The 24,719-nt window shown below is 39.1% G+C and overlaps 3 protein-coding genes across 4 annotated transcripts; 1 reads left to right on the forward strand and 2 right to left on the reverse strand.

Annotated features, from left to right (window-relative positions):
* The first annotated feature begins 561 nt into the window (after window positions 1-561).
* Window positions 562-10,918, forward strand: LOC103713746 (chromatin assembly factor 1 subunit FAS2 homolog). Of its 2 annotated transcripts, none has more exons than XM_008800764.3 (12): window positions 562-796; window positions 2,189-2,300; window positions 4,292-4,318; window positions 4,484-4,556; window positions 4,648-4,751; window positions 4,831-5,045; window positions 5,124-5,226; window positions 8,246-8,318; window positions 8,721-8,809; window positions 8,887-9,025; window positions 9,161-9,261; window positions 10,400-10,918. In XM_008800764.3, exons 1-12 carry the CDS (start codon window positions 683-685, stop codon window positions 10,621-10,623), a joined length of 1,374 nt encoding a protein of 457 aa, XP_008798986.1. In that variant the 5' UTR covers window positions 562-682; the 3' UTR covers window positions 10,624-10,918. The 2 variants fall into 2 exon arrangements, with proteins under 2 accessions (XP_008798986.1, XP_008798987.1); XM_008800765.3 differs by having other exon boundaries at window positions 10,403-10,918.
* A 1,264-nt stretch (window positions 10,919-12,182) lies between these two features.
* Window positions 12,183-14,532, reverse strand: LOC103713749 (stearoyl-[acyl-carrier-protein] 9-desaturase 1, chloroplastic). Its single transcript, XM_008800767.3, has 2 exons — window positions 13,901-14,532; window positions 12,183-13,234 (listed from the first exon to the last, which is right to left on the reverse strand). The coding sequence occupies exons 1-2, from the start codon at window positions 14,486-14,488 to the stop codon at window positions 12,665-12,667; spliced, it is 1,158 nt and encodes a 385-aa protein (XP_008798989.1). The 5' UTR covers window positions 14,489-14,532; the 3' UTR covers window positions 12,183-12,664.
* Window positions 14,533-18,519: 3,987 nt separating this feature from the next.
* LOC113463162 (leucine-rich repeat extensin-like protein 3) lies at window positions 18,520-19,678 on the reverse strand. The gene has a single exon (XM_039133730.1). It carries the CDS (start codon window positions 19,616-19,618, stop codon window positions 18,713-18,715), a length of 906 nt encoding a protein of 301 aa, XP_038989658.1. The 5' UTR covers window positions 19,619-19,678; the 3' UTR covers window positions 18,520-18,712.
* Between the last annotated feature and the right edge of the window lie 5,041 nt (window positions 19,679-24,719).

The raw sequence follows: 24,719 nt of genomic DNA on the forward strand, positions 1-24,719 counted from the left end.
TTACATCACTTATAATAAAAAATACGTTTTACCGAAAATATATTGTTTAAAAGTGTACTCAGGTGTTTCAATTGCAAAGATTGGATCCACGAATATCTAAGATAAGACATTTTCTATTAGTTACATCAGTAAAATTTTTCCTTAATTGGGACCGCAACAAGTTTTTTACTTACAGTGTCATGTCTTTATATAACTAATCTTCTCCACGATTTTGGATCTTTTGATGAATGATGAACCTTCATCTAGGATACATTTAATTGCCAGAAATCTTTTCTAAAAAAAATTCTTAATAATTTTTTAAGGATCTTGAAATAAGTTATCCAATAATTTTTTTTATTGAATAAACAGATAAAATTTATGTTGCTTGGAATTATAGTTCCTATTATAATTTTTCTTGTAACTCACCACATTATTTGATTAAAATTTCACGTTTTATTTTTCTTTTCTTTTTTTAAAATAAAGAAAGCCATCTTTTATGATCCACGTGAACCACCCGTGCCAACAGGAGGACCCTCCGCTAGTCTCGCTACCAGTATTTATATCACTGCTCGGCTTCCCGCCTTCAAAACACCAACAACGCGCACTCTACCCCCCATTTCCCAACCCTAATTTCTTTTTGGGTTCTTCGCGGGAGAGAGATTGGCGGAAAGAAATAGAGAAACCCTAGGAAATCCAGTGGAAGATGAGGGGAGGGACCGTGCAGATCAACTGGCACGACACCCAGCCGGTCCTAACCCTAGATTTCCACACCCCGACTCGGCTTCTCGCCACGGGCGGTGCCGATCACGACATCAAGGTACAAATCTCTTGCCTTTTCTTCACTCCCCACAAATATGTCTTCATTAATCGTGCAATAGTTAAGGTAATCGAATGATTATATGGGATTCATGGCTTCATTTCCCTAATTGTGTACCTCTGGAGGCGTCATTGGTTGTTTTCTCCGCCAAAGTGGTTTGGGTTTCACGTGTAATGATGAAAACCTGCAAAGATTTGGTTAATTTCTGAAAAAAAAAATTCATAGGTTTGAAATTGCCTCTGTTTTCGTTATGCGTGTCTCCCGGAGTAATCCATTTACTTTACAATTTCGTTTTGTTGAAAATGGTGATAACTTTAGTGGTAAATATCTCAGTACAAACAGCTAATGGAAAATGATAGCGAAAAAGTTTGCTGATCAAAAGCTTAACGAGTGATCTGATACAGGATAGCTGCATGAGTTGTGATGAACTAGCTGTAATTTTGTTGTTGTGAGGCCTGGGTTACCATCAAAGTGTAATCTTTTTAGCTTTGGAAAGCCTCCAATAATCCTGATAGTTATTTTAAAATCCCTTCTCTTGTGAAGACTAAAAGCTCCCAGCTTTAATCTTGAGCTGGAAAAACATGCTATCATGTGGGGGTTATGGCCTTGAAACATGTTTGTAACCTTCTCTTTAGTGATCATGCAAAGGTGATAGCTATGAATTGTCTTGTACACACGCTGAGAGAGAGAGATCTGGTGGCTTGAGATTTTTGTACTCCCTAGTTTATTTAGATCTCTTTATATTTAGATACTTATGAAGAACGTTTCCATTCATAATCTCCATGTAATTTTTTTATCTTTAAGAAGTGAGGGAAAATTGCTTGAGATGATATGAACATGTACAACAAAGATTTTAGGAGACTCTAATAAGGAGAGGTACTTTGGTTTGCATTGAAGGGCTACGAAAACGAAGAGAAAACCTAAGGGAACATGGACGAAGATTGTGAGGAAGGATATGGAGAAACTTGGAATGATGTAAGAGGTATCTTTGAATACTTGACAAGCGATTATCCATGGAGTTGACCCCAAATATTTGGCAAAAGGCTAGACGGTGATGGTTATGGTAATCATGTTTATCTCTAAGTCAGTCTTCTAGAACAAATATAAGCCTTCAGAAAAAAAGTGAGCATCTATATTGAGGGAAAACCTTGTTTTTAAGTTGATACCCAGAAAATAATGTTGTAGCTTAGGACTTGCGTTGACTCTCGTACAGTTCCTCTTATGTTTTTGGTGTGTTATTGTAGTATATTCATACATTTCACATCAATGAAAGAAGTGCTGCGTACTCTGACTAAAATGCTGTCATCATTTTTTAAAAAAAATCTCTGATTAACCCATTGTTATTTGTCCTTTTTTGATCTTTTAGTGGATTTTATCATATTTTATTTGCAGCTTTGGGTTATAACCTCAGATGAAGGGCAAAAGAAGCTTCCAATAGTTTCCTATCAAAACAGCCTTTCTTATCATAGTTCTGCTGTAAATGTTTTGCGGTTCTCTCCTTCAGGTGGGAAATTCCTGCTTAGCCTGCTTAATATAATTTAAAATTTCGTCAACGGCGTTATTATGTGGAGAATGAAGTTTGAAGGCAGTTTTAATGTATATAGGTCGAATATTGGAATTTCTTTCTGAAATTTTTTCTTTCTTTTTCCTTCTATATTTACTTTTATGCTATAGACTGAATAAATGCATATTGTTGCAGTTGATGTATCTATGTATATGTACCTACTTCAGAAAAAAATGATGCATGTTCTGTGTGTAAATTTTTCATTTGGGTAATTATGTTGCAAATTTTAGAGGGTTATTATTAAGTATCCTTGTTTCAGCACAATTGCTTCTCCCATTTTCTGTTATCTTACAGATAATGAAAATTGGCGCACGAAAGTTTTATTCATGTTTGATTCCACCTGGTATTTTAGATATGCTTGGTGTAGCAGTTCAATTTTTATTTATAGTACTCTAGAGGGCAATATGTCCTTATTCCATAAAAGAGTTTGCAATGCTGTAGTTTGAGACAAGGCTGGATATAGGTGTCAGTTTAGAGCCCAGCCTTGAAGTCAGTCATGCTCAACATTGGCTTGAGGATGCCAAACCTGAACTTTGGCCGAGTTTGTGCATTTTATTGGGCTAAACCAGGCTCAAATTGGAACCAATCGGACTTTAGAGCCTAATATCTAAGCCTGGGCCTAAATTTTCTTGGTTGTGCCTTTGAGCCACTTGGCTTGGCCGGCCATGGATACCCAATAAGCAGATGTAAAACTTGCCATTTCTGCATCGTAACAATAATCTCTAAACTTTTTCCCAATATTTTTAATTATTCAAATATATCATTTAGTTAATAACAATGGAATGTGAATTTTTCTATATTGTCCACTAACATATAACATGTAACATGTAACATATAACAACTCATATTTTTTCTAAATTGTCCGCTAATTACTCATGGCCTATGAATTGTTCAAGAACTATAGTATTATTGCCATCAAGGTTTGCTGTACGGACAATACTGTGATATATTGGTAAGGTATTGATATGGTGCCGAGGTTTGGTTTGGTATGTGATTTGAACAGGTCTGTACCTGTCCGAACTGAATGGTTCTGTTTCGTATTGCCTGGCATCATCCAAAATAAGGATTGGATACCATAGCATACCGACCATACTGCTCAATTTCAGATGGTACCATGGGTGAGAAAAAATGAGAAAAAAAAGGGGTTGAGAGCTGTCTCAATACAGCGTGCATATTGCATACTGTATCGTACCGACTATAGTGTACGAACTGGGATAGTATCTAGTATTGCGATTGCGGGCTTTGATTGCCATCACCGAAATTTTGATGTCCTTGCCAAATAATTCATGAAGTATGAATTTATGACAATGACACCATTTTACAAACAATTAGAATCATGTAATATATGCATGTATAATTGTGTGTGCACAAAGGTGTGCTTTTGTTGCATGTGCATGTGTGTGAATGTCTTTGCCTATGCGCAAAGTGGCACTGCAAACTGCGATTAATTTGTGACTTTCGCGGTCTTCATTAGGGAAAATCTTTAGCATCTTGACAAGCAACCCTTCCAGTCTGTCCAACATATTCAAGATGCTGCTGATAATATCTTCACATCTTGATGAGTGTGATCAACAAGCCAGAATTTCAGTTTAGGATGTTACATCTTTTCTTTGCGAACCATAGGTACTAGCACATTTACATGTGATGGATCTTTCCAGTTCCATACTATTAAATCTCTAAGAAAAACAGGTGTATTTTTTGTAACTTTGAGAAAGACGGTATTGTTATATGGCCTAGCTCAAGATATTATTTTTGTTTGTTTATGCTTTGACGTATGATGATAGCTTTTTGTTGTATAAGTTTGCCTCTTCTTGGTGTCATCCTTTATTCCATGAAACTGTATCTTGTACACAAGATAATGATCCCTTGTGAATTCCTTTTTGTTTCATGTCAATAATGAGTAATGACTTTTCTCTTCCGTAAATTTGCAGGAGAACACCTTGCATCAGGTGCTGATGGTATGCATCCAAGGCCACTTTCATTTGTTAGTCATTGTTTATTAGCATCGTCATCGTTGAATACTCAGTTCTTTAAAAAGCAAATATTTGATGATATTTGGCTTAATCAAGCATCTTCTCATATTATAATAGATGTCTAAGTTGATACTCCTTTTTGAAATGTAGGTGGTGAACTAGTCATCTGGAAATTACAGTCTACTGGTGATAGCCATACTTGGAAAGTACTAAAGACATTGTTGTAAGAGCTTTCACATGGAAGATTTCTCGATGGATTTTTAATTATAATAAGAATTACTTTTTGTCTTCTAATATTGACTTTTTTGAATCAGATTTCATCGCAAGGATGTTCTTGACCTTCAGTGGTCTGCTGATGGTGCATACATGATTTCTGGTTCAGTGGATAACTCTTGCATAATATGGGATATAAATAAAGGCATGTGGAATGACAAACAATTTCAATTTTGTTATTTTGGATGCTGTACATGTTCTCATCTATTTTCACAATTCTGCAGGCTCAGTTCATCAAATTTTGGATGCCCATTTGCATTATGTTCAGGGTGTTGCTTGGGATCCTTTAGGCCACTATGTTGCTTCCCTTAGCTCAGACCGGACTTGCCGGGTCTACATGAATAAGCCTCAACCTAAACTCAAGGGCTGTGAGAAAATGAATTATGTTTGTCAACATGTTCTGGCAAAGTCAGAGCTGCAAAAGCTTGATGATTCAAAGGTGTGCATGCTTTAGAATATTAATTGCTTTCCTTCCTTGGTCATTTGATTAAAATAACATTTTTGCCCTTTCTTTCAGCCTCCACCACCTAAAGCTCATCTGTTTCATGATGAGACATTGCCTTCCTTTTTCCGGAGATTGGCGTGGTCCCCCGATGGTTCCTTCTTAGTAGTGCCTGCAGGTATAGGTCTAAATAAAGCACTGGCAGCTTGTATTATCTCCATTTTAAAATGTTATCAGAATGATAATTATTCTTAAATTTTGTAAATGAATGCTCTTTTGTTAAGATGTGATTTCATAGCTTTACAATATCATTCTTTTTTGGCATCTTCAGCCATTGCCTCTCTTGAGTTTTATTTTTTTTTAATTATTTTAATATTTTCAGACAAATTTTATCTTGGAATATAATAGCTACTTATGTACTGATAGGAACCACAACCTATGACAATTAATGGTCAGGGGTTATGCTGTAGTTTCTAAAAATAATTGCTTAGTTAACCAGTGCCACTGGACTTGACTGGCTTCTGCGTGCCCCAGATAATTGCACTCTGTCCGTTCTACATCATGACAATCAGCTTTGTGAAGCACATGCTAGTCCATTAATTTGTACTGTATTGCACTCAGATGTTCGGCTTCTATCTGATTATGCATGTTCCCATGGGTGTTATAGGATGATATCCTTTAATAATTCCAAGTGACTGTCAAAACAAAACCAGAGCTGAACCATTGACTTGTGCAGTTCCTCCAAACTATTGTATTTAATTTTCTTACTGTTAACATTTGCTGTCTTGCAGTCAGCAATTCAGCTTCAATTTGGTTATGCATGTTCCTGCAGGTGCTATAGATTGATGTCCGTTGACAATTTAAGCATCTGTCAAAACAAAACCAGATTAAACCATTGACTAGTTCAATTCCTCCAGACTGTTTTATTTAATTTTCTTACTTTTGATTGCAATTCGATCATGTGGACAGTTCATGCATTGTGATAGATAATCTACCTTATTTGATTGAGATTGTTCATGTCATTCTAGAATACTCAACCATATGATCCTCTTGCAATGTTTAAGTGTCTATGCATGCTATTCTTGTCCTGAAATGGTCTTGTTTCTGCCACTTTTCCATTTGGGGATTGATATTTTCTTAGTTCTTAAATTCTTACAAGCCACTTATCTCCCATTTAATAGGGCTATTATGTTCACTCTTAAGATGAATATTACTCAGAATATTACAACATGTTAAAGTCCTTATAATTTTCTTTTTGGAATTCTGCATACTTTGTTTCAGAATCTTGTAGAGAGTTGATCACCATCCCTTTGGGCTGTATCTGAATGCTGAAATTATTCACATTCAAGAACATTAATCCATGTTGCCATGTAGTAATTAATTGTTCTGGTCATGCAATAGTGTTTTTGATGTCTAGTGTGTCCATCCTAGGCAGACTGCCCAATTGAAGATAGATTTGTGAATTTATGGTGGTTTCAATTACCTGCTACTATGAGCCTGAACAAACCCCTTATACGTGGGATGAGATTTGCAAATTCAGCTTGAGAATCTCTATTGGATTCTTCTTTCTACTTTCTCCTTCCACAGTTACCTTCCTTTTTCTTTGGAAAAAAGAACAGTGATGCAAATTATAGTCTAGTTGCTGTCATGAACAAAAGATTTAATTTTCTTGGTGCTCTTGCTATAGGTAGTAAAAAATGCGTTATTATCATGATGGAACAGGGATAGGATTTTCATGAAAGTAAGACTATTGTATTGTTGGAGTTAGCCAATTGATCAGTTGTGGAAAGAATTTTCTCATTTGACAGGATTAATGAACGTGGTGAATGGAGGACAGATAATTACGTGCCCTGAAAACATGTACAGTTTCTTGCTTCCTTACTGAAGTAGGTTGCCTGAAAGTAAACTAAAAGAACAAAGATATGATGATGTCTAAAATATTAGCGTATCTAAAATTTCCAGCCATTGGCCTTGTGTATGTTTGGAGGAAGTTTTCATTCACAGCTTGATACACATGAAGGTGGTGAGATGATATCTTGAATGGTTAGGTATCTACTCTAAAAGCATACAAGAAAATGTCGGCTCAAGTTTTAGAGATCCATTTTTTAGTTCATCTTAGACTCGGTTTGGTTTGTGAAGGAACCCTGGATGTGGGGTTTGGTTAAGCGGTCTCTCTGCCAAACATGCATCTCCGCATGCCTGCACTCTATGGTATAGCAATCCCACTCATTGGTTACTATCCCACAGATAACACTCATGCCTCATGCATGGAATTGATATCCACATGTTAATTCCAAAATGGCTGAAAATTACCCTTGTTTTAACAGTTTATTTAAGGAATTCCAGGGGTGTAATTTCTTTCCAAAAAAGTGAAACAATAATCTTTATATAGTCTGACAGCTGTCCTATCAACCACACTTTGTTTTATCTTCTTTCATCCTTGGTATTAGGTTGGCAAACGAGTAGGCTGTTTGTGAGCTGGCTCGAGTTTGGCTCGCTTAATTAGGAAATGAGTCGAGCTAGAGCTAGTCTTTAGCTCACTTGAGCTTTGCTTGAATCTCGAAATATGGATAATAGATAATTTGTATGTATTTTATCATTTTAGTTATTTTCTGTACAAATAATTATTTATTTTGAATTACTATAGAGTGTATAGAATAAAATATATTCTAATTGTAAAATTAAAATATAATTGAGATTATTACTTCAAACTATACAAGTATAAGTATAAAAATAATTTTAAACTCTTACTTTACACAAGCTGTTTACGAGCAGCTTGAGGTCAGGTCAATTATAAAATGACTGAGCTAGAGCCAGGCCTTGCTTTGGCTCATATTCGGCTTGTTTACACCTCTAACTATGCCCTTTCCGGTTACAGGAGGATAGGTATTGCAATTCATTTGTTTCTTTCAATCTGCCAACAGACAAAGTGCAAAATGTTTCTGCATATACCTTCACAGATTTTGTTTTTCGGGGAACTTATGGATAGTTTCGTTTTTTGATAGATTATGTCAACTCTCTCTAGCGTAACTTAGAAAGAACCCAATGAGAGAGATTTTCAAGAAGATTGTGTTTTTGCCCTCCAAAATTTTCATTCTATTTATGCTTCAACTGCCTCTGTTGAACAGTTCAAACTGATGTAGACCACCTGGTGATGCTCCGGTGATGCTCACTGCTGTTTGTTTTCACCTTTTCAGGTATATACAGGTATTCCTCTGCATCTGAAGCAGTTAATACTGCATATATAATCTCAAGGAGAGATCTTTCAAAGTAAGAAAGCTAACATATTTGTCTGTTGGCAAATTCATCTCAATCCATTCTTTTATCATTAATAAGAATTATAAAATTAGAATTTAATTTTTCTAGAATTTTTAGTGCTCAATCCCTCCTCTAATTTATCTCTGGTGTTGCAAAACTGTTTGATTGAGGGCACAAGATAAACCTCCCTGTGTGTGCTAATGACCTCTTTAGTCGATGTGAACCATGCTAATTTTTGATTGTGCTTCTCCTATAAATTAGTTCAAATGGAATCAATCGATCTAGTCCATATTTTGTTCTGGTACTCATGCACTCTAGTTGTTTGATGGTTCAGATCCAATATGCTTGCTAAAATCTAGAAAAAAATGAAGCTGAACAATTGTTTCATTGTGACTGCCCCTTCTGATTTTACAGGCCCTCTGTACAACTTCCAGGGGCCAGCAAACCCATTGTGGCTGTACGCTTCTGCCCTGTTCTTTTCTGTTTGCGAGGTTCTAACCCAGGTAGCTGTTATCTTATAGATTATATCATGCGCTATAGATTATCACAATGGAGGCTGAGCTGTCTGTCTTATGTGCAGATGGTTTCTTTAAGCTCCCTTATCGTGTCATTTTTGCTGTGGCGACCTTGAACTCTCTGTACATATATGATACAGAAAGCGTGCATCCAATAGCAATATATGCTGGACTTCACTATGCAGCCATTACAGATGTAGCATGGTGACTACCCTCTAAACATGCTTCATTGTTGGCAAAGTTTCTTCACCTCAAAATGATTGAGTTTTTGTTTCAACTGATCATCGATAATCTTCATATATTCTATTGAGACCTAGTTTCTCTTTTTGTTCTTGCAAGGTCGCCTGATGCTAAGCATCTTGCATTGTCCTCACGAGATGGGTACTGTACTGTTATAGAATTTGAGAATGATGAACTAGGGAAGCCTGCCTTAATCTCAGGTATGTACATGTTTTTTGTTTTTGATGGCTTATGGGCCTGCTTTACAGATGCTACATGTAACTGTATGAAGCCATTTTTTCTGTCTGATGGGTTAATAAAATCCAAAATAAGACATTTTACTTATTAAGGGGACATTTATGCACATTCATTTTGTCAGATTTCCATGTTCTGATGGTTGTATTTTTAAATGACAGCAGGAAACACAAGGAATGAGTTTCCTATTGTTCGTCCTTCCTCTTTCAAAAATTTCTACAAGGCCTTCCTTTTTTTTAAAAAAAAAAGAAAATAATGTACACAGATAACCTTTTAGCCCACAGTGCATACCTGCTTCTGTTGTTTTTCTTGATCATATTAAGTTATGAATAATCTGTGCTGCTACCCTGTATTTTATGGCTAAAGGTTACCATTTCATCACTTTTACCTGCTAAAAGGCTTCATCCCTCTTTCAAAACACTTTGACCTGTTAAAAACTATAAGGAATCTGAATTTTGTAATATTAATTCAAGAGGCATTTCTATCTTTACCATTTCCTGAAGTTCAATCTAGCTAGTTGAAATGGTTGGCCATTCGTTAGGTCAGTGATATGAAAGATACTATAGTTAGTCTTCTTGAAACATTATTATTATTATTATTTTGTTATAGCAAACAGTCCTTTTTGTGTTGCTATGAAATTTGAGAAGAGATGACATGGAAAACATCTAGTAAAAGATTTAAAAGCCGAACACACAAATCAGTCTTATTCTGATCATAAGTATGCGATCAACAACGACAATATGCATCCTAATTCCTGTAAAATTCAGTGGAAATAAATCAACAGAAACTGTTTTTCAGTATACACATTCATCATATCCCGAAACAGTTTATGGACATATTAGAGGAACACATGCATTTTCGTACTCATGGAGAAACTATGATTGACTTTAATATAGAGTTTGTATAGAGTTTGTATATTTACTATGCTTATTTTACAAACTATCTTTTTGTCAGCAAACTGTTTACGTTTCTGGTCGAATATAGTGGTCTTGATTGAAATATTTTTTGGAAAATATTTTACTGGAACTTCAGTAAATATCAAGTATTTATTCTTTCCTTTTTCCTGTCCTTTCCGGATGCAATTCTGTTACATATTTTGTACAGAAGAGAAAAAAATCACAGAAGGAAATGGACATCCAACAAGTATGAAACCTAATGTTGTGGAGAGTATGGAAATTGATAATATCGATGCTGGTAAAGCTGATATAGCTCACAGGGGAACAAATACGAAGGCCAATGAAGGAAAGCAAGTACTTTCTAATGCAAGCAAGAATTCTGATTCCAATAAACCTGCCAGGAAGCGCATTACTCCTGTAGCCATAAACTAGGAGTCGGAAGTCTGAGGATGCCATCTATGGATATTTTGTAATTCGTGTAAAATTTTGCTGACTCGATGTAGGTTCTTCTTCCCTTAGGAGTCTTCTGGGCCATGCTATTGAGGATTTCATGAATTCCACCAGAAACCTAGTATGGAAGTAGTAAAGGAGATCTGTTAATTTGGAGAAAGAGCCAGTAAAACTGACTGTAAAGGGAAGGAAAAAGATGAATCAAAGCATTGTTTTGACATCTGGCTGCAATGTCTTACTTCTTTATTTTCTGTATATCTATCTATTTATTTTGGCAGTCCCCATCTTGTCCAATTGCATTCAGTAGCAGTATTCATCTCATCTTCTATGAAGTCAACTGTGTCTCATATTTTCCCATTTGTTTGAAATAATTGAACCTGGTCATTTCGAAAAAACCCGAGTGTTTTCCTTTAAGCGTTGTTAAACTTTCCAGAGAACACAGTTGCTATGCCACCTTTCATTTTGCGGTTCAGCAAGTACGCAAATCCTGTGAGATTGTCCCTTACAATATGGTTGCTCAAAACATCTGATTCTTGGACACGAGGAACAAATTTCAGTAACAAAGCCTTGAAAAAATGATGGGAAGCAACTTTTTCGACTTCTTATTTCTCCTCGAGATGACCAATTATCCTACTTGGTGTTTGTTCTGTTTAACACGATCATGTTCACAGTATACATGCACAGAAATCAATTTGAAATTTTTTAGCTTTGTATATGATTGGATGTATCATACTAGATATTACAAAAAAAGAAAAGAAAGAAGAGTAGAGTTGTGACTCGTTTTGATTTTTCCAATTATAGTTTGGGGGCCTTTGATCTCTTACTTTTGCGTCTTATGGATTTTAGAAATAAAGTTACTTTGAAATAATAAAAAACAGTCAGAAAATATTTCCATTTTTATATGATGTTAGTATCGATTCTACAAGTTCTCAGTTAAAAATATTTTGAGACAGTTCTCTTTTTTTTAAAAAAAATCGGCTATTGGAGTACGTTTTTTTGACGAGCTGCCAGTGAGGGACCAGCAACGAGGAATCTTGGGAGCACGATTACTCCAGGTATACTGGGAATCTTGACTTGGATGCTGCAAAATCTTTGTCTGATAGAATGACAGTGAAGGAACAACTGCGCTAGAATTTGATTTTGTTGGATTGCCAAGGACAAGGACATTCCATGACGTGATGCCGGCAAGGAAGTTGATTGACAAAATGCTAGCGAGAAAAATAGTATCCTGGAATTTGATGGTCCCTTGATGATCTGAGACTCGCCGAGGGATATGTTTGATCTAATGCGCAAGACAAATGTAATCCTCGGAGCTGCATGATTTCAGACTACTTTTGCGGATTAACCAATACATGTAAAAGCACTGCAACTCTTCAAACAGATGCACTAGGTGATCAACTTAAGTACAAGGAAGTCACAATGCTCAGTACGCTCCAGGGTATACACTTCGAAACATTAGATCAAAGGAAATGATCCCGTGCTGACATCAGCATAAACAGGATTACTCGAAATAATAATAAGCTTTGGGGTTCCATCAAATGTATGCTAAGAATGAAAGCATGGAGATATAATAATAATAACTGTGGGGTTACAATGTTGCATCAAATTTTCTGTATTTTTCCTGTTTACTTTATACTCAACTCCTGGTAACTTTCTCCCAAATGCTGTAACTAATCCACACTGTGTCACAGAGACACCCCAAACCATTATAAGCACAGTTTTGCAGCTATACCGAAATGTTTGATCCAGATCCAACTCAACCAAATTTCCTACATTTCTTTGTTCCTTGGAAAAAAACGCATGCAAAACCCACACTATTTCTACATGAAACGGTTTTAACAAATGCTCACAAAACAGTTCAATCTATGATCTATAAGACTATAACCAAAGTAAACAAACACTAGCAGAGACCCAATCCAAAATTCCAACCTATAAGAAAGAGTAAAAAAAAAAAAAAAAAACCAAAAATTTGAAGCGCATTCATCCATCCTTCCATGACATCCAAGCATTTCAACTATATTCCTTACACCGAGACCTCCCGGTCGAACACCCAGCTGAACCGGACCTTCCTCGGCTCCACCTTCGCCGCCCGCTCCTCCGCCCGCTCCTGGAGCCTCCTCATCCTCTGCCCCAATCCACACACGAAGTCCCTCGCCCTTCTCCCCTCCCCACTGAGCCCCTGCTCCAACCTCTCCAGCCCCCACCGCTCCACCAAGAACTCCACGATGCCGGCGTAGTCACTGACGGTGTAGACGCCGAGGCGCTGGGCGACGGCGGAGAAGTGGTCGAAGAGCCGGGGGTCCCGGCCGTCCTGCATGAGGTGGGCCGGCATCGTGATCTTCTTCCTCATCATGTCGGCGATGCCGAGCACGGCGCCGTCCGGGTCCAGCCGCAGGAGCTGCTCGACCACGCGAGCGTAGGCGGTCTCGTGCCGCTTCTCATCGGCGGCTATGGTGCCGCAGATGCGGGCCAGGACCGGGTCTCCTTGCTCCTTGGCCTGCCGGGCGGTGTTGCCGTGGGAGATGAAGGTGGCGCGCTCCTGGAAGGATGTGTACACGTACCCGAGGTACGGGTTGTTCTCCGTTCCCGGGTCCTGCCAATTTCAATTCGAACCAAACCAAATCTTATTAAATAATAAAATATATGCCATATAGATCGTATGGAAAACATAACCAAGTCGACTCCCCTCTCTCATGATCCCATCCCACCTGGTTTCACGAAGAACGATGGGCTCACCCATAGATTTGCTTCAAAAAAACAGCCATCCAGACCGACGTGGCGTCGGCCATACATAACTCATTCAATACCTTCTTAAATTGACAAAACTCATCTCTTGTCGGCTCTCCTTGTCTGTACGTACAAGGAACCTTTTTTTTTTTTTATACTGAAATTTGCGACATGTCTCTTTGTCTTAATGACATTTAACCAAGGGTATGTTTATTGAAGACATTCGTTTCTCACTAAGCACTGCATACACCTAACAGCATCAATTAAATCGCAAGTAATAAAATACATCCCCCTGGCTTTAATACGTGGCCTTGAGAAAGATCACAAGGGAAGTGTATCGAACAAAACTGGAAACTTTGTATCTCTAAGTAATAATAATATATAACTTAATACAATGTATCAGATTCAGATGGTAGTAATCTTGGAATCCATAAAGTCCCATTCCCCTCAACCCGGCCCATCTTATAGAGAATTAAAAAAGTTAAGATTATCAGTGAGAGTAATGGTTTTGTTTATGTACACATATACATACCATTCCGGAGCCGATGAGGTACTGCACGGTCTTCTCGATCATCTTCATGTCCACCCGCCCTGACAAGTAGAGATACTTCCCCAGGAGATCGCCGTGCCGATGCTCCTCGGCGGTCCACGACCGAGTCCACACGGCCCACGGGCTCGAGCTCGCGCCGGTCTCGTCGCGGACGCCGTCGAGGGTGTTGATCATCGTCTGGTACGTCGGCAGCGCCTCCTCGGTAATCATGTCGCCGACAAGCACGACGAAGTAGTCGTCGGGGAGTTGGGCCGTCCGGGCCCGCAAGGCCCGAACCTCCTCCACGAATTCGTCGCTGGGCTTCGACGAATCCGGCAGGAAGTCCGTGGGCTGCCAGCTTTGCTCCACCGGCTTCAGGAGCGGCAGCAAGGCGTCGGAGGCCCATTCCTCCAGGGACTTGAACACCTCCACCTTCTCCGGCGGCATCGAATGCGTCCCGCTGCGCCGCAGCGGCGCCGCGGCGATAGCGGATACCGGGCGGCATCGCCGGGGTGCGACACGACTGGCCGGATTCCGGCTGAACGCCGGCGAGGGAAGGTGTGGGTGAAGGGAGAGTGATCGAGCCTGCATGGATGCGAAGATGGGCTTTGGATGGAAGGGCGCCGTCGGCTGCTTGGTGGCTACCACTCATGAGAATGGCACGTTAATATAGTGGGATGGAAGCAAAATGACCCTGGGATGTTGGTGAAACTCCAGTAATGCCCTTGTACTTTTTCCACATGCCGCGATTTGGAGAGGGGTGTTTTTGTCCTTGGGCCTGGAAATATGGTGTGCTGCCGAGGCTTCCGAGAAACCGGTGGGTGCAGTGGTTTTGTGGGGAGGGGAGGAAATAAATTCCTGTGGGTTTTTTAAGAGGAAGAGTTTCGGTTTTGGGTGGGATTTGGGAACGGGGTGAGGATATCATCGGGGACATCAAATCTTTTGCTTGCGTAAGGAGATTTTTATTTTGAAGTTTTGACCAACAAGAAATCCAGGCCGGGATGGTGGAGTGTCACGTGAGATGGTGGTCTTGACTAAAAGCACCCAACTTTCTGACTTCGGTGGGCGGACCGACCTCGCGAAGAAGAAAAAAAAAAAAACTTGTTTAAGGGGGTGGACCGTATGTTGGATGAAATGATTTAATCTTGACCGTATGTTGTACGTAGGGCTGGATAGAAGGAGGTAATAGTTGTGTCAATCTTTTGCTTCGAAATATCTGGAGTCTGGACAATGATGAAGAATGGAGAGGTCTTTCAGGCCAAGCATGTGTTCCGTAAAATTAATGAGGCTGCAGACTGGGTGGCTGCTTATGTAGCCAGTCACTCTGGTAGTACCTTATGGGCTGATGGTGGAAAGTTGTTCCTAGCACTCCGAAATATTTTGTTTTTTGATTTTATTGGGTGTATTCGTACTCATTATGTATGATCCACTCACCTTAGCAAAAAAAAAAAAATGTTTGTAGGCGTGGACCGTATATTGGATGAAATGATTTAATCTCGACCGTATGTCGTATGTAGGGCTGGATGTAAAGGTCGAGAGTTTTTGATCGGCTGTACGGCTGTGTGGGATTTATCGAGCATGTCTTGAACTTGTTAACGTTTTTCTTGTGAGTTTTGATTTTAGATCTAGACCAAAATTTTGGCTAGTTAAAGTAGATCAACCATGATCCAAGCCCAAATGGAAACATTCTGACTAAGTCGAGGAAAGGTCTATATATATATATATACATATATATATATAACTTTCATATGAACCATTTGTTTAACATCGAGAAGAAAAACTAACTACCAAAAAAATGAGATGAATCGAACCTTCAACTAATAACTAAGCGTAATATTCGACCTACAGACTCAAATATCACAATAATATATGGTAGGGTCAAGGATTTGAATTTATGAGAATTTAGGCTGAATTAAATCGTGCAACCATATATGACACGTACGTCACACTATGACCCAAATTCAGCTGAGTTCTTCGATGGATCATTAATGTTATACCTATGCCTGACTCGATTGCTATCCATCCAGCATTACCTAGGCCCAATTGAGCTGGGAAAACTAACTTCCAAATAACTTACCCGCTTTAAAATATTTTTGTTTTCAAGTTACAATGGGAAATGATTATGGGCTACTTTACAGGCAAAATATATGTTAGGCCTCAAAATTTTTTACAACCTCCTTATCCATAATAAAAAATGATCTCAAATCAAAATGAATCAACAAAACTAATCCAATTACAAAATTTAATTATCCAACCAATATCAGTGAAGCTCTATCTATTCATCATTTTTCCATATAATCTCAATCATAACCAAGAACTATGCAACCTGCAACTTTGCAAAAAAGAAAGAGAAAGAAGTTGTGAGCTTGATAGCCTAGTAAGAATCTCTGTACTTGGCCACAAGTTTTATATATATATATATATGTGTGTGTGTGTGTGTGTGTGTATGTGTGCCGCTGGATTTGCATCCTGAGATTTGTATAGATTTGGCATGTGATGATATGCTTTTATATGATTTTCAATACAGATATATTTATATGCTTATTATACATATCAGATATTGAGAACATGATTATATGAACAAAAATACGTCGAATTTGAGAGAAATTCATTGTATATGTGATAATTGATTTGACAAGAGTAATAGGTAAATCGAACGAATAAGATATGATTTAGACTAACCTTGTCATAGCACCCATGGACTGACACATGGAAAGCCTCCATGAGTTTATGCATGGAAAGCCACCATGAGCTATAATGTGGGTCGGATAGCCACCATGGGCTATAACGCAGGTCGGATAGCCACTACGGTCTATAACGTAGGTCGGATAGCCACCATGGGCTATAACATGGTCGGGATAGCCACCACGACCTATAACGTGGGTCGGATAGCCACCACGGGCTATAACGTGATATAGTATCAATCTTAGATTGAGACATAATTTTGATAGAATGGTATCAGAGCTTAAGATTTAAGATCACTAGGGACTATGTCATAGAAGGTTCTTATGTTATGTCATGAATATATATTCATTTTATCTGTTATTGTTAATTGATTATTTTAATTACTTATGGTGCAGTGGTTCGGACTTCTTACTAGGCTTTGGATCACCGACTCGCTTGAGAGTCTGCAAGCTGGGGTGCAGAGTGCCCTGATCAGAATCTTCTTATGCAAATGACTTTTCCTCTACAGAATCAAACTCGATTATTAAAAGAAAATCAATCAGTGAACTAGTAATCTAGACTGCCTACCGGCGTCCACCAGGGATCCATTACTAGGTCCTCTGAAACCCTGTTACCATCTAATCAGGTCAACTAGAAAGAGATACCAAGAGAGAGAAAAAGAGGAAGAAGAAAGAGAAAGAAACTAGAGAGAGAAGACAGAAAGAGAGAAGAAGGGATAAGAGAGAGAAACCCTCTCTCTCCTCTCTTCATGATTTGTGGTCTCCTTCTCCCTTCCCCTTCACAGGTCCAAGGGGGGGTGGTCATGGTGGCCCACCCCCTACTCAACGGCAGCCACGACTGCCGTAACCCCAGCCAAACTAGCGCCCGATGGCGGCGAAATAAGGAAGATGAAGGTCGAAGCAGGACACCTCTATTTTGGTGATTCGCCGGCTCCACTCACGGCGAACGAGGTTGGAAACAAAAGAGAAAAAAGAGAAGGAGAAAATGGAGCCTTACCTCGGTCTGGTAAGGTGCTTTGACGATCCTTCCTGATGAAAAAAATAGAGGAATAACTCAGAAGGAGAGCTTGAAATCAGAGCGATTTCTTGCTTAATCTTTGGTGGATTTCAAATGAGGAGGATGAAGGTCCGTAAATAGGTGAGATTGGGTCTTCGGATTGCCTTGAAATCCTTTGTTTTTCGGTGGATATCGATCTAGATCGGGGAGGAAGAAGACTCCTAACTAGAGTCTTCCTCTCCGATTCCCCTCACGTGCATGCATGGGTTGGGCTCGGTTTGGCCTTTTTGAGCTGGCCCACAAGCCCACGAGCTGGGCAAAGTCATGGTTGGGTTGGGCTTGGCCATTCCCAGCTGGCCCACAAGTCCACAGAAAAATCTAAGTTATTACAAAAGCAATGTATTATTTATAATGAGGGTTGAGAATTTAAATTAAAAGAATTCATATATGCAATGAAGTTTAACATTGGCAACCTGACATGAGAAAAGGAAAATGCTGGAGATAGTTTATACATGCTAATTATGCAAGGTTGATAACGGCTTCAACGAAGAGAGGGTCTAACAAGCACTCCAAGATGGGATGCCGATAACGAGCATATAATAAAAGCACCGAGAAATAAGAAAGGACTGAATCTCCCAAGTATTCTAACATGTCACTCATGGAAACATCTGTCTTCACATCAAAATCTCAATGACACTATCCGAGGCTGTCCTTTGAGAACTAGTTTGTTCTGTTACCAATCTTTTATGCCAGTCTCAATGCCCATGGACCGTAGTGCTGATGTTTAACAACAAGGGCCAAAATCAACACTAATTTTTACTCATGCTGGATGTGGATTTAAAAAAAATGAGCAGCAAGGAAATAACAATGTGTAATTCTAATATAGTCCACTTGGACGGCCTTGGGATTGAAACTTTGTAATCTTGTACCAAGAGCACATTAACACTTCGACAATAAATCAAATCATTTCCATTAAAATGCAATTAACAAGCCATCTTATTTTGATGAATTGAACAAATAAAAGGAACACTGGCGACACTCTCCAATCTCCATGCACACAATTGGACCACTGGTCCTTATTAGAACAATCATAACTTCTTTCTCAGGGCAAGCTTTAGCAACCATGTGTCCCTGCTATCCCTTGTGCTCAAGAAGGTGGTGGTTCTTAGAGCCAGGACGAACTGCAGCTCCCCCCGTGTTTGTCTCAGCTGCCTCCACACCTAGCTTGGTGCCCGAGGCTTCGCAGGCGAATTCGTTCTTCTTCATCACTTCCTGAACTCTGATATCTTCGTCGACCGCCATGGCCACTACTTGTTGGCCATGGGCCCCTGGAATTATGGTTTCGTGGACGCGTACGCGGTCCTCGACGTTCACAACATCACTCTCTTGGACCATCTTCTTCTTCTTCTTCTTCTTAAGGAAACAGCAGAGAGCCGCAGCGATGAATGCGAGGAAGAAAAGGCCGCCGAGCGAGGCGAACACGATAATGATGACAGTGGGGTGGGGGGTCGGCGAGGGAGGCGATGGGGGAGTGACGTGGGGCGGTGGTGCAAGAGGCGGTGGCAGCGGGCGGGGTGGTGGATTCACCGGTGGTGGTGCAATAGGAGGTGGCTGCGGGCGGGGTGGTGGCTTCACCGGTGGTGGTGCAATCGGAGGCGGCTGCGGGCGGGGTGGTGGCTGCACAGGTGGTGGTGCAATAGGGGGCGGCTGCGGGCGGGGTGGTGGCTTCACAGGTGGTGGTGCAATAGGGGGCGGCTGCGGGCGGGGTGGTGGCTGCACAGGTGGTGGTGCAATAGGGGGCGGCTGCGGGCGGGGTGGTGGCTGCACAGGTGGCGGCTGGACAGGTGGTGGCAGCGGGCGGGGTGGCGGCTGGACAGGTGGTGGCAGCGGGCGGGGCGGTGGCGGGGCGCGGCGAGGTGGTGGTGATGGTGTGGGTGGAGGCAATTTGGGTGCAGGCGGGGCGCGGCTTGGAGGGAGTGGTGGTTGGAAGAAGAATGGTGGAAAGCCAAAGCCCTGCTGGGGGGAGGGGATATTAGACATTGTGTTTGAACTAGAGACGCTTGAGCTCTTGAGAAGGCAGTGGAAGGATGGATGGAGAAGACGAGAATGGAGTGTGGGTATTTGTAGTGAGGGAGGAGATGGTGACTTTTGGTATTGATATCAGCTTGCAAATGACTTGGCTCCCATGCCAAGGCTTTTTGAGGGTTGCTTCCAAACAATGTGTTGCTTATGATGAGGACTCCTTTTCTGGGCCTGGCCTGGAGCAGCCTTGGCATGGAGCTGACTTGGAACTGGAGCATGCTCTTCTACTTGGAACCCTCTCGGACTATTACTTTTGCCGCAAACCAAGGTCTCTGTCGAGATTAGTATGGGATTCCGCCAAGTAAAGTAACTACATGTGCTCTAATCTGGAGAGATGAGTTGTAGGGCTTTAGATGGGGCTGGGATTCCAGCTTAACCTGAACCTGGCCTCCACTAGCTTCCTATCTATGATTCTGGTTCATATCATTCAACAGGATTGGGTTCGATTTGGTCTCTTTCATCTCATGTCCAAGATCAAGACTAGTATCTGTCAGACTTAACTCGGCCCATCTGGATTTGATTGGGTCAGGTGCAATCTTTTTGTGAGGGTCATATGTGATTGATTGAGGATCTGGTCTTAGTTTGAGAACTAAGCCCAATTCCTAGGTCTTTAATTCTAGAATTGGTCTAGTCTAGGTTGTGTCTCTAATGAGCCTGATCCAAGTCCACTCTACTCGACCCTGATAGCGTACCTCTAGCGAACTAGGTCCAAGGCCTAGAACAACGTAATTAGGGCGCACTTCTTATCAAGAAGGATAGTTTGGAGCCAGGGTTTGTCACTCCAATCGGAAAATCTAGTACCCAACACGATCCCATCTCAGACTTGATCCAAACCCAACAATGAATGACTTGAGTACAGATTAAGCCAAACCTGTTAAAACTTCGGGGTTGGGTTTGGGTTTCAGGTTTTTATATCCAACCTGATAGAATGACCAGAAACCACATAAATTATTCAGTTTACTGCATGCATACATACATACATACATATACACACATACATACATATACACACATACATACATATACATGTATACTCGTATAAATATGTACTTACGTAATGTTGATTTTATTTATATATCCTTCAATTGTAAAAATGGAAAAGGAATGTTATGTTAGAACATGCTTGGATATTTGTACTTGAGCTTAAACTGTATATTTAAGTACATTATTATTGTATACTTAAGCATCACCCAAACCCGATACACTTATTTATTATCCGAACTTGGATATTACTTGACTCTTTAATGGACCATGTATGGAACAAAAGTTAGACCCAAAATCTCAATGCATATGGCAATATGGGTTTGGGTTTAGTAAAGCCCAATGTGGCTATCTGTATTTTTTGGCTATTTGTGCCTATCTTTGTTGTTAAAATCAAATATTTGAGACTTTGTAAATGATATTTGAGTTCAGGATATTTATTCTTAAGGGTTTAAAACTTATGATGTTTTCGATGGGCAATTAAAACTTTTAAAAAATCAGCCAGTACCTCCTCTATAAATAAATAAAAAAAACTTCACTGATGTTATATTACATTTTCTTTGTTGCTCTATTAGACGATCTATAAGCATGAGTTAAACAATGGATAGTAGCCTCCTTTTTTTTTTTTTTGATACAAATGGAGAGTAGCCCTTTACAAAATATTTATAACTCTCTAAATTTTGATGAATACAGAATTTGACCTATATATCTTTATATTTTTAGTTCATGTGTGCATCGATTTAGAGACTTTACCAGCTTACCTAGTACATTCATTATAAGATGTAAACTGAAGCTATTCAACCAAACTGTTCAAATAGTTTTAATTGGATTAAATAGAATTAAGTATCTAAAATTGTTTTTAGTTTTTAAAAAATTTCAAAAATACTTTTCTAAACTAATTTACTATGTCAACCGAGAAATCAATATTTTAGTTCCTATATACTGGCCTAGATGTCCAAATACCCTAGCACTTTTCTAAACATTTTCACCTTCCATCTTAGATAAACAGAGATGATTCTTCATCTGAATATAAACTTGCCAAGATAATCGATAATTTGGCATTGTAAAAAAATCATGATCGGATAAAAACAATCTTGCGCCGCATCAAGATGCCGCTAAACTATCATAATCTTTATTTCTCCTCGTTCCTTCCAGTTGGAGCCTAACAAAATTTAACCAAATAGTGGACCCATTTTTGGATGTGCCAGCTTTAGTGGTTAAGATTGTCCCAATAATCCTCTCAACTACCACATCTTACTTATAAATTAAGAATTCGGATCAATTGGATCTCAATTGTTCAAATAAAACTTGTCTCTCGTCTCTTGAACAAATAAATGAATTATATTATCCCTATATTTATAAATATATGTGTTTAATATTTGATATTTTTTTATTGTTTAATATATATGTACACACACATATATATACATAATATACATATATTTATTTATTTCAGTTTTTTTAGTAAGTAATAAATTGATTAAAAAATAAAAAATATTAATTCAATATTATTAATATTACCCATATGTGAGACTCAAAGACTCCTTGTCTCGAGTCTGCTGTGTTGCCTAAAGAAGACAATTTGACTAAATTCTCCATCCGCCTTAATAATCTATAGTATATGAACTGAGAACCATTATGTGAGCTATGAATGCCTCCTTTCAGAGTCCAAAATCCCTCGGTGGAGTTCCTTTTGGGCGACTGACAGGTTCCATGATGACTGCACCGACTACTCCGAAGAAAGCAGGCAATGGCTCATTTAGAGGATGAGCACATGATGGTCATTTGTCTTGGTCTATATCCTCTCTTATGTGATGGATTACTTGGTAGACTCCATTGAGAATGAGGTTCGAGAATACAATCATAATCATGGGATTTATTGACCAGAGATTACGTTAATCTTGACCATGGTTAATAGAGGGAACATGTTTCACTAAAATTAATGAATTAACTATAAGAAATTAGTTAAGTTGTTGGATCCTGTTTATCTAAAGCCTACATTGACAAGTGTCACATGAATTTTTGTAAATTATGATAATCACGAGAGCATAAATGAAATTTCGTAGTGGTGAAGAGTCATCTTGATGAGGGGTGACTTTTCACGGGTGTAACCACTCATGGCGGTTGGTTTCTGGAGAAAGTTTATAAAAGCCTATGGGGACCTCTTCTTTAAACACTCGCATACAGAACTCTCTATCTAGATAGATCTTCTACTAATCTCTAATTATTAGAGATAACTACTGTTGCAGATAAGACTTTACATATCTTAAAGCTCATCATAGATTCCATGACTCAATATATGATCTCGAATATATTTTTATTAAAATTTAAATTCCTATCATAAGTTTGTTTCATTGATTAGATATGATGGATTGACTATGATTAATTAAGATTTGTCAATCACCACTAAGTTCAATTAAGCCATATATGAGCAAGATGGCTTTGCTTGATTTTAGATTAAATCTATTTGAAGCTTATATATTTGGCATATCTATACGTCATTTAGTTTGATTCCCAATCTACAGCTGCTGCGCCATAGTTGATCCTAGTTGCTTTATCTTTGGCCCCCTCCTCCGACAAACTATATTTCTTATTATTTTTTCAAACATATCGAGCTGGAGGTTTTTGACGACAAATCTTAACCGAAGAGATGCATGAAATACAAATTTTTCTTATCTTTTTCGCATTCGGAAGCATTAGCTGCTAAGCCCAGAAAGGCTTCTCCGGTTACGTGGGGCAGATCGAGTCATCCTTAAATTGTGAAAGTCTTTGAATCGAATGTAAGGCTTGATAAATGATCGAGCAAAAATATTAAACCAAACAAGAGTTGTTAATGGATAATTTGCTTTGATTTATGGTCTACCTCCATGCAACACGGCACTTTTGTCCTTTTTTGCTTTTCAATTATTTGTTTGCCCTTTCACAAATTATTGCAAGGATGATCACTACTCTTATTTTTAACCAATGAAAACAGAATGAAGGTTTTCTCCACTTAGCTTAAACACATCAAAGTAGGCTCCTAGAATCTAATAGGAAGATGCATGTAAAGTCTCTTGTGTTGGTTTGCACAGCCTACAATGTCGTGCGAACTGCAAACAACCTTATATATCAAGGGCAGCTCCATGACATGTACATAGGTTTCACCTTCATTCATGACATGCATGCATTGGTCAAGAACTACTCTTCTAAATTTAGATCAAGCATTTGGATTTCTTTTCTGTTTGGTAGACATAGGACAGCAAATTTATAATAGACTTTGTTGCCACTGAAAGACATACTACAACCCCTAGAGGAAGACATCACACCATACCCTTCCCTCACCAAATCAAATATAAGAGTCTGACTTTAACTAGAAAAAAAAAAAAACACCAAAAGGAAGAACTAACTCTTCCAAACCCTACCTGATCTAAAGTCACTTTTCAGATATGGATCTATTTTCTTGCTGTTCAGGGCTCGGAAGTCTTAATAACAAAAGGTGGACATCATGTGGTAAGTGGAGATGTAGAGTATAGATAAAGACAACATCAACTCCTGTAGCTTATAAATAAAAGGAACAGAGAGCAACAGAGGGCTGGCGATGGCACCTTAGTACTGATTTCAGTGCTCCAAAAATGTCACTACCTACCGACTTCAAGCCTGCCATCTTAAATTAATGATGTCTTGTTCAACAACTGCATCATTACCCATCATGCAAAACCGTCCATTTGTTATAAACAATGCATTAGTTTCCTATCACTGGATCATAAGTATCAATACTGGGTCCTTAGTAAAGTACACTCAAGTTCCAGGTGCTCTTTTTTTTTTTTCATGGCACAGTAGAATACTATAAGCATATCCAAACTCAAAAACAAAACCTGGAATCTTTTGTTTTTAAGGCCTGGTCTGTTGACTTGAGATGAAGGGTGAACTAGTCTGCTTGCCTGTCCAGCTATTTGTGATCCAGATAAGCAAGAACTTGGCTGTCCATTGACAATAGGGAATTTTGAAGGAAAAACATGTATTACTATTTTTTATGCACAAATGAAAGAGGTTATGCTCATTTATTTTTGGAAGAATGGTTCTTGGTAAACTTCATTTG

This window comes from Phoenix dactylifera, chromosome 1 (assembly GCF_009389715.1).
Source record: "Phoenix dactylifera cultivar Barhee BC4 chromosome 1, palm_55x_up_171113_PBpolish2nd_filt_p, whole genome shotgun sequence".
In the NCBI taxonomy this organism is placed as follows: Eukaryota; Viridiplantae; Streptophyta; class Magnoliopsida; order Arecales; family Arecaceae; genus Phoenix; species Phoenix dactylifera.

Excerpts from the sequence above, each read along its gene's own strand:
- LOC103713749 (XM_008800767.3), bottom strand. The coding sequence starts at position 14,488 with ATGCAGGCTCGATCACTCTCCCTTCACCCACACCTTCCCTCGCCGGCG. Across the intron at positions 13,235-13,900 it reads ACCTCATCGGCTCCGGAATG|GACCCGGGAACGGAGAACAA; the intron begins GTATGTATATGT and ends TGAAATTGGCAG.
- LOC113463162 (XM_039133730.1), bottom strand. The coding sequence starts at position 19,618 with ATGTCTAATATCCCCTCCCCCCAGCAGGGCTTTGGCTTTCCACCATTC.
- LOC103713746 (XM_008800764.3), top strand. The coding sequence starts at position 683 with ATGAGGGGAGGGACCGTGCAGATCAACTGGCACGACACCCAGCCGGTC. Across the intron at positions 2,301-4,291 it reads TTTGCGGTTCTCTCCTTCAG|GAGAACACCTTGCATCAGGT; the intron begins GTGGGAAATTCC and ends GTAAATTTGCAG. Across the intron at positions 8,319-8,720 it reads TCAAGGAGAGATCTTTCAAA|GCCCTCTGTACAACTTCCAG; the intron begins GTAAGAAAGCTA and ends CTGATTTTACAG.